At 47.4% G+C, this 12,347-nt stretch overlaps 1 protein-coding gene across 3 annotated transcripts in view; it reads right to left on the minus strand.

The window, feature by feature from the left end:
• Window positions 1-12,045, minus strand: part of SLC37A2 (solute carrier family 37 member 2) — a 30,006-nt gene extending 17,961 nt beyond the window's left edge. Inside the window, exons 1-2 of one of the 3 annotated variants that reach the window (XM_032285056.1) lie at window positions 11,956-12,045; window positions 7,416-7,418 (exon numbers count right to left, since the gene is read on the minus strand). In XM_032285056.1, coding sequence (XP_032140947.1) covers window positions 7,416-7,418; window positions 11,956-11,981 — 29 coding nt within the window. In that variant the 5' untranslated portion in view covers window positions 11,982-12,045. Of the gene's footprint in view, window positions 1-7,415; window positions 7,419-9,747; window positions 10,144-11,955 lie in introns of those variants that run through there. The other 2 variants (XM_032285054.1, XM_032285055.1) reach the window with 2 other exon arrangements.
• Window positions 12,046-12,347: the final 302 nt, after the last annotated feature.

A 12,347-nucleotide genomic window follows, 5' to 3' on the forward strand; every position in this document is an offset into this window, starting at 1 on the left:
CCTATGGTGGGCTCTAGGGCTTCTTGGGGAGCCAACAGTGGGACATAGGGGAGACTCTAGCCCCAGGGCCCTCCCACCTGCTCCTGTGGGCAGACAGGAAGGTCAGCAAGGGTCCCCACTTGCATCCTGACCTGCTAGGTTCCAAGATTCCAGCCCTGCCCTCCTCTAGGCGGTGGCCTGATGTCCCTGCCAGCTTTCACCCCAACTCCTAGAAATCCACCACCTGGGATCCCCCATGATGCTGCCAGTAGAAAACCTGATACCCAAGACAGCAGGAGAGTCATGAGTCTGGGGTACAAGGGGTCCTCAGCTGTGTTGTGTGACAATAGGACTGGCCCTGGCCTCTTCTGGGACTTCTGTCCTGGCCTCCAGAGGGTGGAGGGATGAACTAAAAGTCACAGCACTCGGTGGGCATGGCACAGCTGGAGCTGGGCCTCCTCCGAGTCTGGTGCTCTATCCACTCCCTATTGTCGGGTGTTCTAAGAGAAAGGTGCCATGGTTCACAAGAGACTGGGAACTTCAGTCAGGTTAAGGCTAGACGGAGGCCCAGGCTGCCAAGCTCACGTTAGCTTCAGGAAGGCAGCTGTGACACACTCCTTTCATGTTTAGAACACGCAGGTTTCACTTCTCCTCTCACCAGCTCTCTCCTCGTGAATCAAGAGGTCCCGGAAGAGAAGCAGGGCACAAAATATACACAGCCAGGCGTTGCCTAGCTGTCCCCAGGCTGGCTGTGACAGGGAGGATGGCGGCCTAGGGGTTGGGCCAGGCTGGGCAAGTAGGCCAAGGACCAAAGGACGGACAGGAAGGCCCCTGGCTGCTTCAGATTGGACGGCTGTCCTGTGACCCTCTAAGACTTTGTTAGCAAGAGGTAGCACTTCTCGGAGTCTCACCTACCCCCCACCGGATACTGGTTACTGAATAACCAAGTTAGATAGAGAGGTCGACCAGCTATCTCCTAACAATTAGCTGACAGTCCAACTCACTCTTTCGAAGGAGTGTGATAATAGCTTTATTGATCTTGTTGAGACTTTGCACTAGGAATGCTTCTGGGGTCAAATCAATAAACAGTGTGTCCCAAAGCAGCAACAGATTAGAAGCAAACAAACAAAACCCCTAGAGGACCAACTGCCACCAACCGCAACACAAAAACCAAGAAACAGCCCAGCAGGGGAACGCTGCCCCAGGAGATGTCAGCCCCCTTTCCCTGGGGGCTCCCTAGTCATCCCCCAGTCCCAGGCTGGGCTGGCTGTGGCTGTAGGTGACCTTGGCACTTGCCCTGAGAAAATGGACTCAGTGGCCTCTTCTCGGATGTGCCTGTTCTGAGACTCAGCAGATCTGGAAAGGATAGGGGGCTGGGCACAATAAGAACCAAGCTAGGGCCAATGGTGACAGGGCCCCCCTCCCCTGACCAAGCCCTCCACCAGCACTGGGAGATACCCTGCTAGGAAAAGGCCAGCCAGGAACAGATACCACAGGAGCAGAGCCCTGAGCCAGGCCTTCAGCACACAAGACAGGACAAGCCCTCTCTGGGAGGCCCAAAGCTCTCCCCAGGCAGCAGCCAGTCCCCCACGGAACTCTTTGTTTGTGGTCCTTCCTCCAGCTGCGACATGGGCGCACTCAGAGAGACTGAGTTGACTCAGGGAGCCTTCCCAAAGAAGGGAACCATTGGCCAGAAGCCACGAGGAACACTCAGGATGTTTGAGAAGAGATTGGTGGCTCAGATGACAATCTGTTGTAGGAAAGAGGAAAATACAGGAGAGACTGTTTTGCTTTGAGAAAAAAGTCTAGTAGAAGACCCTGAACGCTCAGGCAGAATGAAGACAGGCTTCGCGCTGCAGCAAGGGCTCCGATCAGCAGCTGGAATAACTGGGAGGGCGGGAGAGTTGGTGGGGCTCAGATGAGGTGGCCAACAGGTTTTAAGTCAGTGTCGCTTCTGAAGAAAGGTTGTGTAAATAGCACTGATGGAAGCGTGTTGATGATGGCAGAGCTACAGTCCTGTTTAGAGGGGTAGGAGGATGGCCTTCCTTCTCCTGAGCAGGAAGGGTCCAGGGGACAAGCCCTGAGCCAGAAGCCAGCAGGAGAGCAGTGACACCGCCCCCACCCCTGCCCCCTCATACACCAACTTAGTGGCAATCAGATAGGGGGTCCTGGGCTTCAGGGACTCTGCCCCTGGTGTCTGTCTTCAATTCTGCTGTTACTTCAGGACAGTCAACCCCAACCCCAGCTCTTGGTGGGTACAGAAGCATGACTGGAAAAAACAAAGCCTTGGCCAACCATACAGACTATTTCAAAACCTTGCTGCTACCTTCTAGGCCAGCCCACAGGGCCTGACTCAGACAGCCCCACCCGAGGCCAGTGAGGTGCACGCCAGTTCACTGTAGAGAGGGAAAGAGGAAACAGCAGGGTGGAGGAGGAAGCCCAAAAAGCAGCTGGGGAAGAAGCTGTTGTCACGAGGGGTGGGGGATGGGAGCTCTACAGGCTCACATGACCCTTATGGGGGGCCAGAGTAGGGATTGTGGGCTGAGCCTCCAGGTTCTCCCCAGGAGGGAGAGGAGCCCTCATTTCCTTTTCTAAGCAGCCTCTTCCCATCAAAGCTCATTTTAAGCAGCCCTTTCTGCTGCCTTCACCGTGCACCTCTTTGCCATCAACAGGAGAGACGAGAGCTAGCCCACTGAATTGGGAAACAGACATCAAACTTCCAGCAAAACCAGCTGAGTCCTCATTTCTGGTTCTGCCACCTAATGTGACCTTGGGCAAGTTATCGTACCTCTTTAAGCCTCAGTCTGGTCGTTTTTAAATAAGATCATAAACTCCTGCTGCACAAGAGTGTTATAAAGATTAAATGAGATATCCTGAATGTGAAAGTATCTGGCGCACAGCAGGTTTTCTCTCAGTATGCCTTGGAATGTCTTTCTCCTGCGTCCTCCTCCGGGTGGGCACTAGGATCTGGCAGTGAAAGCCGTTAGCTAACTCCACAGGGCAGAACCATCCATCTTAGCTCAGCTATGGCCTTTTCCAGCTCACGGGAAGATGGAGGTGTGGGGAAAATGGCGTCATGGGGGCTCACAGCTCCTGCTCTTCCTGCCTGCCCAATTCACCCTCCCACCCGTTCCTGCTCATCCAGCTGTGGTCACCCTGGTATTTCCTCCCACAGGCGTTACTTCTGCACGTTCTGAGCTGTCTCCCTCAGAGGGCCCTGGGAAATGGGCCCAGCCCCATAAGCACCAGCTGCAGTCATCTCCCATGCTGCCAGCTGCCCCCAGACGCACCCACATAGACACTGGCACAAAAGGCAGGAACAAGCCAGGCTCAGGACTGGGGAACCTCCTGGCGCCATGTGGCTCTGAAACATCATCAACAAGCCATTCATCACCATCCTGACAAAGAAAGTCTAACAGGAGGAGGAGGGCAACATCTTCCTGGGCAGAAACTCCGCCATCTCTGACTCTTGCTTGGATGTATGTCTCCATGTACCTGGCACCATATGACTCACAGCTCCCATCCAGGGGCGCCCTATGTTCCTGCTGGCTGGAGCTACATGTTACCACTTCGTAGACAGAGGAGAGGGCATGTCTCCACTTCCATGCCTTTGCCAGCTCTGTGACCTCTGCTTAGAACACCCCCAGATCCAAATCAAAGACTTCCTTCTTCTCCTAATGGAAATGAATCTCTCCCTCCACAGAAATTTATAAGCACCTAGCCAATATCAACTATGCTAGACATTGGGCCAAGTGCCTTAAGCAGTTTCTCATTTAATTTCACCAAAACCCTGCAATATAAGCACATCGTTATTTCCATTTTATAGATAAGGGAATTGAGCCTTGGAGAGGGTAAGTGATTTGTCCAAAGCCAAACGGCCATGTAGTCTTTTCCCCACACCACACTGTCATTGGGGAGGCAACAGAAAGACCTTAGGCTTGAGAGTCAGACTAATCTTGATGCCAGCTCCAGCTCAGTGCCAGCTGTGTGGTGCCGGACAGGCTCACACAACAGCTCAGTGCCAGCTGTGTGGTGCCGGACAGGCTCACACAACCACTCAGTGACAGCTGTGTGGTGCTGGACAGGCTCACACAACTGCCCTGTGCCTCATTATACTCATATGTTCCACGGGGAACCTAACATTCACCTTGCAGTTCCACAAGAATTACAAATAAACAATGCCTGGCACAAAGTAGTAGCAAAAGGAAATAGAATATAGTCAATCATTAGTGTTTACTCAGTGCTTCATTGAGCTAAGTACTTTACGTGCAGAACCTCATTTGAACCTCAAAACACTCATGTGACACAAGTATTATCATTATCCTCATTTTACAGAGGAGGAGTCCAAGGTCCAGGGAAATCCACTTGCAGCTTCCGACTCTGTCTTCTTCACTTCTTGAATGCCCTCCTTGGGGACACGTGAAAGCAGTTAAATGTGACAGAGACTTGATTTCTCATTTTCAGACTGTAAGTCTTTATTTTTGTCTCCACCCTGGCCTATATTTTGTTTAGCACAAGAAAAGTAAATTGGGTTGTCATGTATCTGTAATAATAACACCATCATCACTAATAATGATAGTAAAAGCTGCCATGTATTCCATGCTTCCTGTGTGCCAGGCAATGTATACATATAATCTCTAACCTTTTATGTGTTAAATGCTCAACAAGTCAGCTTTCTTCAAAATCACCCCAACTGACTTCTGCATTCCCCTCGATTGTCCTCTGAATGACACGGTGCATGGGAAACATCATCCTTTGCACTCAATAAATAGAGCAGGGCCTTCTAAAGTTGCTGACTATGTGTACACACCCTCTCTCCAGCTTGATTCTTAGTTCCAAGAAGGTAGAGCCTTGTCTTGATTGTCTTTGCAGACCTCAGACTCAGAAAAATAATGTACCTACAGAAGAACTCCATGACATTTAGTGTTTGATAGGAATCCAAACCTAAACTCATCTGGAAGGAAGTAAAAGAATACCTGTTGAGTACCCTCCATCAGCCACAAGACGTGAAGAATGTTTCCTTATTACATTTATCCTCCGGAACACAACTGACTTTTTACTGATGAGGAAACTGGGGCTCAGCAAAATCAAGGTTCACAGTGGTGAAAGGATTTCAATCCAGGTCTGTCTTAAATCTCAGAGATGTTGGGGAACTCAGTAGCTGAATTCACACCTTGAGAAGTGTGAAAGTGAAGTGTTGGAGGCCGGAGAAAGTCATATGTGTATTACAGAGCTCTTCTAGAATGCTGGTGTGTTCTAGATGCTTTATAATGATCCACCCTCCCTACTCCCCATCCTCTCTGAAATGTGAGTTACTTGATTAGAAGATGTAACTAATATACATGAATGAGACTCTGCAATAGTGGCAGAGAGGTATGTGACTTTGCATACACTGTATTTAAACATGTTTTTATTAAAATGAAAATAATCTACATGAGAACAATGGATGGTTGTTCCAGAATAAGAAAGAGAACAGTGAAGAACAAATCTGAATGGATAAATCTGTAGGTTACAGAAAGGAAATTTGATTTGTCTTGGATTATAGTACATGCAAACAATAAGTCTGAAAATAAGCAATCAAATGTGTTAAAATTTTGCCAAAGCTGGCAAAATCTTGAGTTTGTGAATATTTAGTTTAAAAAGAGGGAGAGCTCCTGGAAAATCACAAAGATTTGTCCTTTCATTTTTTAAAAACAGAGGTACTAGAAATAATTTGATTTATTTAATATGTTACTATTGCTTGGAAATAATTGTCAAGTCAGAAGACAGACTCAGCCTTCTCTAGGTTAAATTTATATTAGTAAAATATTATTATTTATCTAAATATTTGAGAAATGATATGCTGTATGAGAAATTCTGCCGATTTCCCAATGCCATCTCTGTACATTACATGTTTCTATTTATCAGCACCCTTATGGTGCCTTCCCTGATAACAACAGTATATGTGTTACTAGTCACGAATTCAGCTATTATTTAAAATGTTACTAGAGGCTGGGCACGGTGGCTAATGCCTGCAATTCCAGTGCTTTGGGAGGATGAGGTGGGAGGATGAAGTAGGAGGATCACGTTAGGCCAGAAGTTTGAGACCAGCCTGGGCAACACAGCGAAAGCCCGTCTTTACAAAAATTTAAAACTTAGCCGGGCGTGGTGGTGCATGCCTGTAGTCCCAGCTACTCAGTAGGCTGAGGAAAGTGGCTCCCTTGAGCCCAGGAGTTTGAGGCTGCAGTGAGCTATGATTGTACCACTGCACTACAATCTGGGTGACAGAGCAAGACCCTGTTTCAAAAAAATAAAGTAAAATAAAAATGTTACCAGGCTGCAACTTTCCTTATTTAAATCTAGCATCTTCCAGGCCACTAGTTTTCAACTGGACATGTACATCAGCCTTTCCTATGACATTTTATTAAAATACAGATGTTTAGGACTTACGTCAAACTTGCTGAATATCTTCAGTTGATATTCTTGGCATATTATGTAAATTGTATCTCAAAATTTTTATATATCTTAAGATTTCGATCTATAAAAATTATGTTTATTTCTATAAATATAATGTTCATTGTGTTCTTTGAAATCAGCAGTTTTTAGACATTGTCTAGAATTGTTTTTGTTTGGATTAGCATCTTTTTGTTTTACATATCACAGAAGCAAACAAATTTCCTTGTCAGTTGCATTATTCTTGTCATGAATTCTCATCAGATCATTCATTCTTGAAAATGATCAGTAACAAGTTAATCAGCACTTTTTAACTCTGTCACCTTCAGATAGTTTTTATTTTACTCTGATGCTTCTTAAAGACTCTGTAATAAGTTACAGAATAGAGTGGGAGTTTTTTATTTTTTAAGAAATGGGATCTTGCCGTGTTGCCCAGACTGAAGTGCACTGGTTATTCACAGCATGATCATGTGCACTATAGTCCCACACTGTTGGGCTCAAGGGATCCTCCCACCTCAGCCTCTTGAGTAGCTAGGACTGTAAGCACGCCACTGGGTCTGGAAGGCCAAGCGTTTGTCTCTTTAACAACCAAGACCTGTCTCAGAAAAGCACCGTACTAAGTAATTGCTCTTGGGTATAGGCTTCTGATGGTACCACTTGGACAACATTAAGAATGTACTAGTGGACTGAGTCAGGAGTTCCAGAACTCTTTAGTCAAGAGGCAGACGGGTTTTTGAGATTGCTAATCCAAGATTCAGTGGGACAGAATTAATCACACGTGAACTGGTGATGGAAAACTGTCTTCTCTGTTCAGAATATTGGTGATGTTGCTATAGTGTTCTATTTTCTGGATATGTAAGGAAGACCTTTCTTTTTCTTCTTGGGCTGTATTAATTAATCTGTAACAATTTAGTAGATTCTGCTTTTGTAAACTGAAATGAAACACTTAAAAATGTCTTTTTCTCCCTACCTGACTCCTGAGAATTTAGAAACTCTTATGGAACCTTCTTGCTTTTCATGGCAATATGGTTACTTGCATAGGTTCAGTCAGAATCTGTTTTTTGTTGTTGTTGTTGTTGTTGTTTTACCAGTACATAATTAGAAAATCGGTTATGCAACCAAGACCTTGCCTGGGTGTTGCATTTGATAAGGATGCCTATTTAATCAGATACAACCAGACTCCTTCAGAAACTGAGGTTCACTCTATGGAGCCAATACTAAGAAAACCCTCCCAGGAAAACAGGCTTACTGAGTTTCCAGGTTTACAGGCCAAAAGGAACGTGCTCCCTGGCTAGCCCAGAAACTTTAGGATATTTTGGGGTCTCTGAGAAGAGGAATTTGCCCAAATATATTAGTACAGTAGGTAAAACCTGGTGGAGACAGTTTCTTAGCTTACTGTCAGGACAATAAACAAAGACTTCAAAAAATCTAATCTAGGATCCCTTATGAAAACTTCCAGCAAAGTTTATTAATCTAACAAGAGCCATATGGTAAAATGGTAAATTAACACTCTTGTAGTACCTATATACACAATCCAGTCAAATCCAAAGAGACCAGCTGTATTTTGTGATCAAGAATAATCTTTCTAAGAAACTTTAAAAAATTAAAATAGGAGCGAGTATAGAAAAAAATGTATTTCTGTGGAAAACTATGCCTTTTCTAGAGTATAGTCCTCCACGTTATCAGATTCTAGCTTTTAATTGACCTTGAGCTATTTTAAAATTCTTTGAAGTGGTAGGTAACTGAGAAGTCATTACAAAATATACGTACAAAGATAATTTCAGCAGTCTTCCCTCGCAACCTGTGGAAAACCAGCTTGGTTTCAATATTCCTGATCTATAAATGAACATGTTCTTTAGATTCTCTTTTTAAAATTGTGGTAAAATATACATAACATAAATTTTGCCATTCTAACCATTTTTACTGTACATTTAAGTGGCATTAAGTATATTCACATTGTCTCTCAACTGTGACTTTTTCATATTCCCAAACCAAAACTCCATACCCATTAAACAATAATTCCCCAATCCCCCTCTCTAGATTCTCTTTTGAACCTATTATAATATCTTCTGGACCTTTATTATGAGTAAAATAAAATCTTTAACATATGTTCATTTTTATATCATTGTGAGAATCAGGATTTTAATCTTTTTCTGAAAAATATCTTTTAACAGTCTCCAACTCAAAAAAGTCTAGGTAAATACTCTCAGTGAGTGAAGAAGTTTAGAATTGATGAGAGCTCCCAGCAATTAAAAAGCGTGTAGGGTAGCCAATTGTCTTGCTTTGCCCAGGATTGAGAGGGTTGGGAATGAAAGACTGTTTCAAAATTAGGGACAAATTGGCCACTTTAATAGCATCTGCCCTATCTAAAGGGGACTCCTCAATCTTATTCATTTAATTTGGAAATTTAGGCCCAGTATTGCTGCATCATCTATTTTTCATTTCTTTTTTCCTTTTTTACTTCTAGAGACAGGTCTCACAATGTTGGCCAGGCTGGTCTCGAACTCCTGGCCTCAAGCAATTCTCCCATCTTGGCCTCCCAAAGTGGTAGGATTACAAGCATGAACCGCCATGCCTGGCCTACATCGTCTATTTTTTAAGAGAAGTCTGGAATCTGGCTATTTTTGTTAAATTGTATAATTTGTAAATAATGGCAATGAAAACAATATTTTAAAAGCTGTGCAGGCCGGACAGGCTGCTCCAAAGGTTGACTGCCTCTAAGGAAGAGTGGCTGAAGCCCCTCCATTTCACCATGCACCCCAACATGTGGTCTCTGGGGTTAGGACGAGAACCACCATGAAGCCCCTCGCCCATTGCTGAGGGGCTGCCCCACTCTGCTCTGAGAGCTGTGCCCTTTCCAGGCGTGTGTCTCAGGGCTTTGAGCCCTGAGAAGAGCTCCCAGGACCACTGAATTCTGGCCTTGGTGTTCCAGGGCAAAAGGAGACCAAGAGGGGCACTCACAAACCCCAGTGGCCACCCTTTTCCTCTACCATGCCCTGGCCTTGGGTCTTCAGCCTTGAGCCCAGGTTCCCCAGCTGCTCAACAACAGGGAAGGCACCCCGGGTGTGAGTTCCGAGGGGAGGTTGGAAACGGAAACGATGGAGACCCTCCCCGGCAGCCTATTCTTCCCCAGTGCCACAGAGCCAAGTCGCGGGGTCTCGGGGCGCGCGGGTGGAGTTAGGCAGGGAGTGTTATCAACTTCCCAGGCGGGCGCGGCTGGAGGAGCCCCGCTGGCCGCCCGCGTGGCTATGCCGAGACAGAACTAGTATGGTCTCTGGGGCTGCGAGCGCCGAGCCCGGGAGGTCCCGGCGCGCCTCCCTCCCCTGCCCTGCTCACCAGCTGTCCCTGGAGAAGGCGCGGAAGAACCAGATTCCCGGAGCCAGAGAAGACCGCATCTTGCCCGACCGGTACCCAAGGCTGAGTCGACGGAGGAGGCTGTGGAGCTGGGCGCGTGTCCCGGAGGGGACTGGCTGTCAGCAGGGTTTAAATGCCCCGCCGGCCGGCCCGCCCTGGCCCCGCGACCGGAGCACGGAGCGCCCGCCCCCTTGCGCCTGACCGCCCTTGGGGTCGGGTCCAGCGCAAACCCGCAGGTCATCCCCACCCAGCCCCGCCGCTGGCACCACAGCACTCTTGTGCTTTGCCTCCCGGCCAGGGCCTGACAGCTCTGAGGTGCGGGGGCTCCTCTTTCCGCCCTGCATTTTCTGCCTCACCACCCGCTGGGGAACCGAAAGCAGCAATCGTGGAGCTGTCCGGTGTGACGTGCCTGCCTGCCTGCACTGCCCTGCAGCCCTTCCTGTCCTGAGAACCCGTGGGCTCCGACACGGGCAGACACGAGACACGAGGGCTGGAACTCACGCCCAGTGACCCCGTATGACACCAGTCTCGGTACTCGTGCCTTCTGGGAGCGCAGTTTTTCCGTGGGCCCAGAGGTGGTGGTTGGACAATATTTGGCCCCAAACACACCACAGGCTCAGGCTGGGGCTTCCTACCCTGCTCGGATTCTCCAGGACCCCACTCTATCAGCCCTTCACAGACACCGGCCCCCACGCCCTCCCACCATGTCAATGTGGCAGTCACTCCTGATCTCCCTTTTGGAGGCAAGCAGTCAGGCAGGTGGTGGTGGTGGGGGCACTAGGCAGGAACTTCTGTGGTCCTGAAAGCGACAGCCGCTAGTCTGAAGATTTCAGGGTATGTTTCCACCGATAATTGTGAGATACTTCTATATGAACCCAAGGGTGAACTACAGAGGTCTGGAAAGGGAAGTATTTTCCCAAATAATAAAGTCAATAGAACATAAAATAGGAGTGTCCGAGCAAAGGGGTTTCAGCCCTAACCCCACCCTGCCCCTAACTCCTAGGAGTGTCCAGGCCCTACGTGCAAGGTCAAGGAAGTGGAGCAACAACTCCACCAAACAGGTTAGGACCCAGAATAATGGGCTTGGCTGGTACCAGCCCTAGAATCAAGAATAAGAGGGTAAGCAGAGTTGTAAAAGCCTCTGTTAATGCCAGGCAGTCAGGGGCATAGGTCTAGTGGCAGAAATGAAGAGGGCAACATGCCAATGACAAGGGGTAAAGTAATAGAGAAAATAAAGGCAATAAATAGAAGGGAGGCCCAAATAGGGTGCAGAGGCTTGAAACACCAAAGGACCAGTGTCACTAGCGGTGGCTCACTAAATGAAACCCTTGATTAGACCCCTCGCTGTGTCCGGGGGGTAGGTTCATTTCATTCTTACAAGTCAGTTAGGTGGCTATTATCCACCTAGGTAAGGTGACTTTATGTCCTGGTTTGCCTGGGACAGGAGACACCTACTGTCCCAGATGGAGCCATTCTAGGGTCAATAATCACAGGTACTCCACGTTATGGTACTCCTTTAAGGGGCGGTAAAGAAACTAGAGGGGTGAGCTGATATCCCCAGGAAGGGAATTATTTCTATGCTGCTTATTTCTGAGGGACTAAAGGGAAGGATACAATTGGAATTCAGTTGAGCCAAGGAAGCAGCTGAAGTTCCTTGATGCTACATTTGAGGAGCAGGTGGACATCACCAGAGGAATGGAAGAGACCATCTCCAGGGCTTCAGAGGTGCTGTCTAGACTTCAGCAATGTGGAACATCTGTCTTTCCATTTCAGACTGACAGAAGCCAAGAATAAGGGTCACTCCTGCTCATTTGTCAGGAAGCTGTGTTCCTGCCTCTCAGGGGACCATGCCTACCTGAGGCTGGGACTCTCAGAAAGGCATTAGGAACATGCCCTCATGGTAGTACAGCTGTTGTTCACAGTGCACCAAGTAGCTGGGAGCAGGGCCAGTACTGAAACAGACCTTGCCTTGTCCCAGTTACTTCTGTGAATTCCAGCCATGTATCCCTGTTCAGGGGCCAGGGTGGCAGTGGGAACAGTCCTACCAACGTTGGAACTACTCCTCACTCACTCCTGTGGTGAGCTGGACAATCTCTTTGCTTTCTGCTGCTTAGGGGAGTGACAAAGAGGGATATTGTGGCTCAGGGAGTCCCTTCACTCACCTACACAACCTCACCACTCTCGACTCACCTTTTATTGTCTGACACCCCTCCCATACACCACCTCCTCAAATCCTGCAGAATGTGGACAGGATCTGAAGAAAATAAAGAGGGAGGGGAGGAGCTACTGAATCAAATGCTAAAGGAAAAGATCCTCAGCTCTTACATGGATAGCCTTATAATTTGTCAAAAATGCTTTCCATGGTTCAGTATGAGACACTTGTGAGAAAGGAGCCATTTTACCCATCAAATACCAGTCCCTACTGCTAACAAGTTCCAGGACCACCCACAGGACTGTTAGGGTAGACAGTTAGTGTTTTAGGCCCTTTAAGACATGACAACAAGTGTCCTCCCTGTTTTTTTCAAAGGAACTGAAGGACCTGAATGTTTAAGAAAGTCTATGAGGACAAATGCCATGAGAAC

The sequence above is a fragment of the Sapajus apella genome, unplaced genomic scaffold, assembly GCF_009761245.1.
Source record: "Sapajus apella isolate SASKATOON/1434 unplaced genomic scaffold, GSC_monkey_1.0 scaffold16, whole genome shotgun sequence".
In the NCBI taxonomy this organism is placed as follows: domain Eukaryota; kingdom Metazoa; phylum Chordata; class Mammalia; order Primates; family Cebidae; genus Sapajus; species Sapajus apella.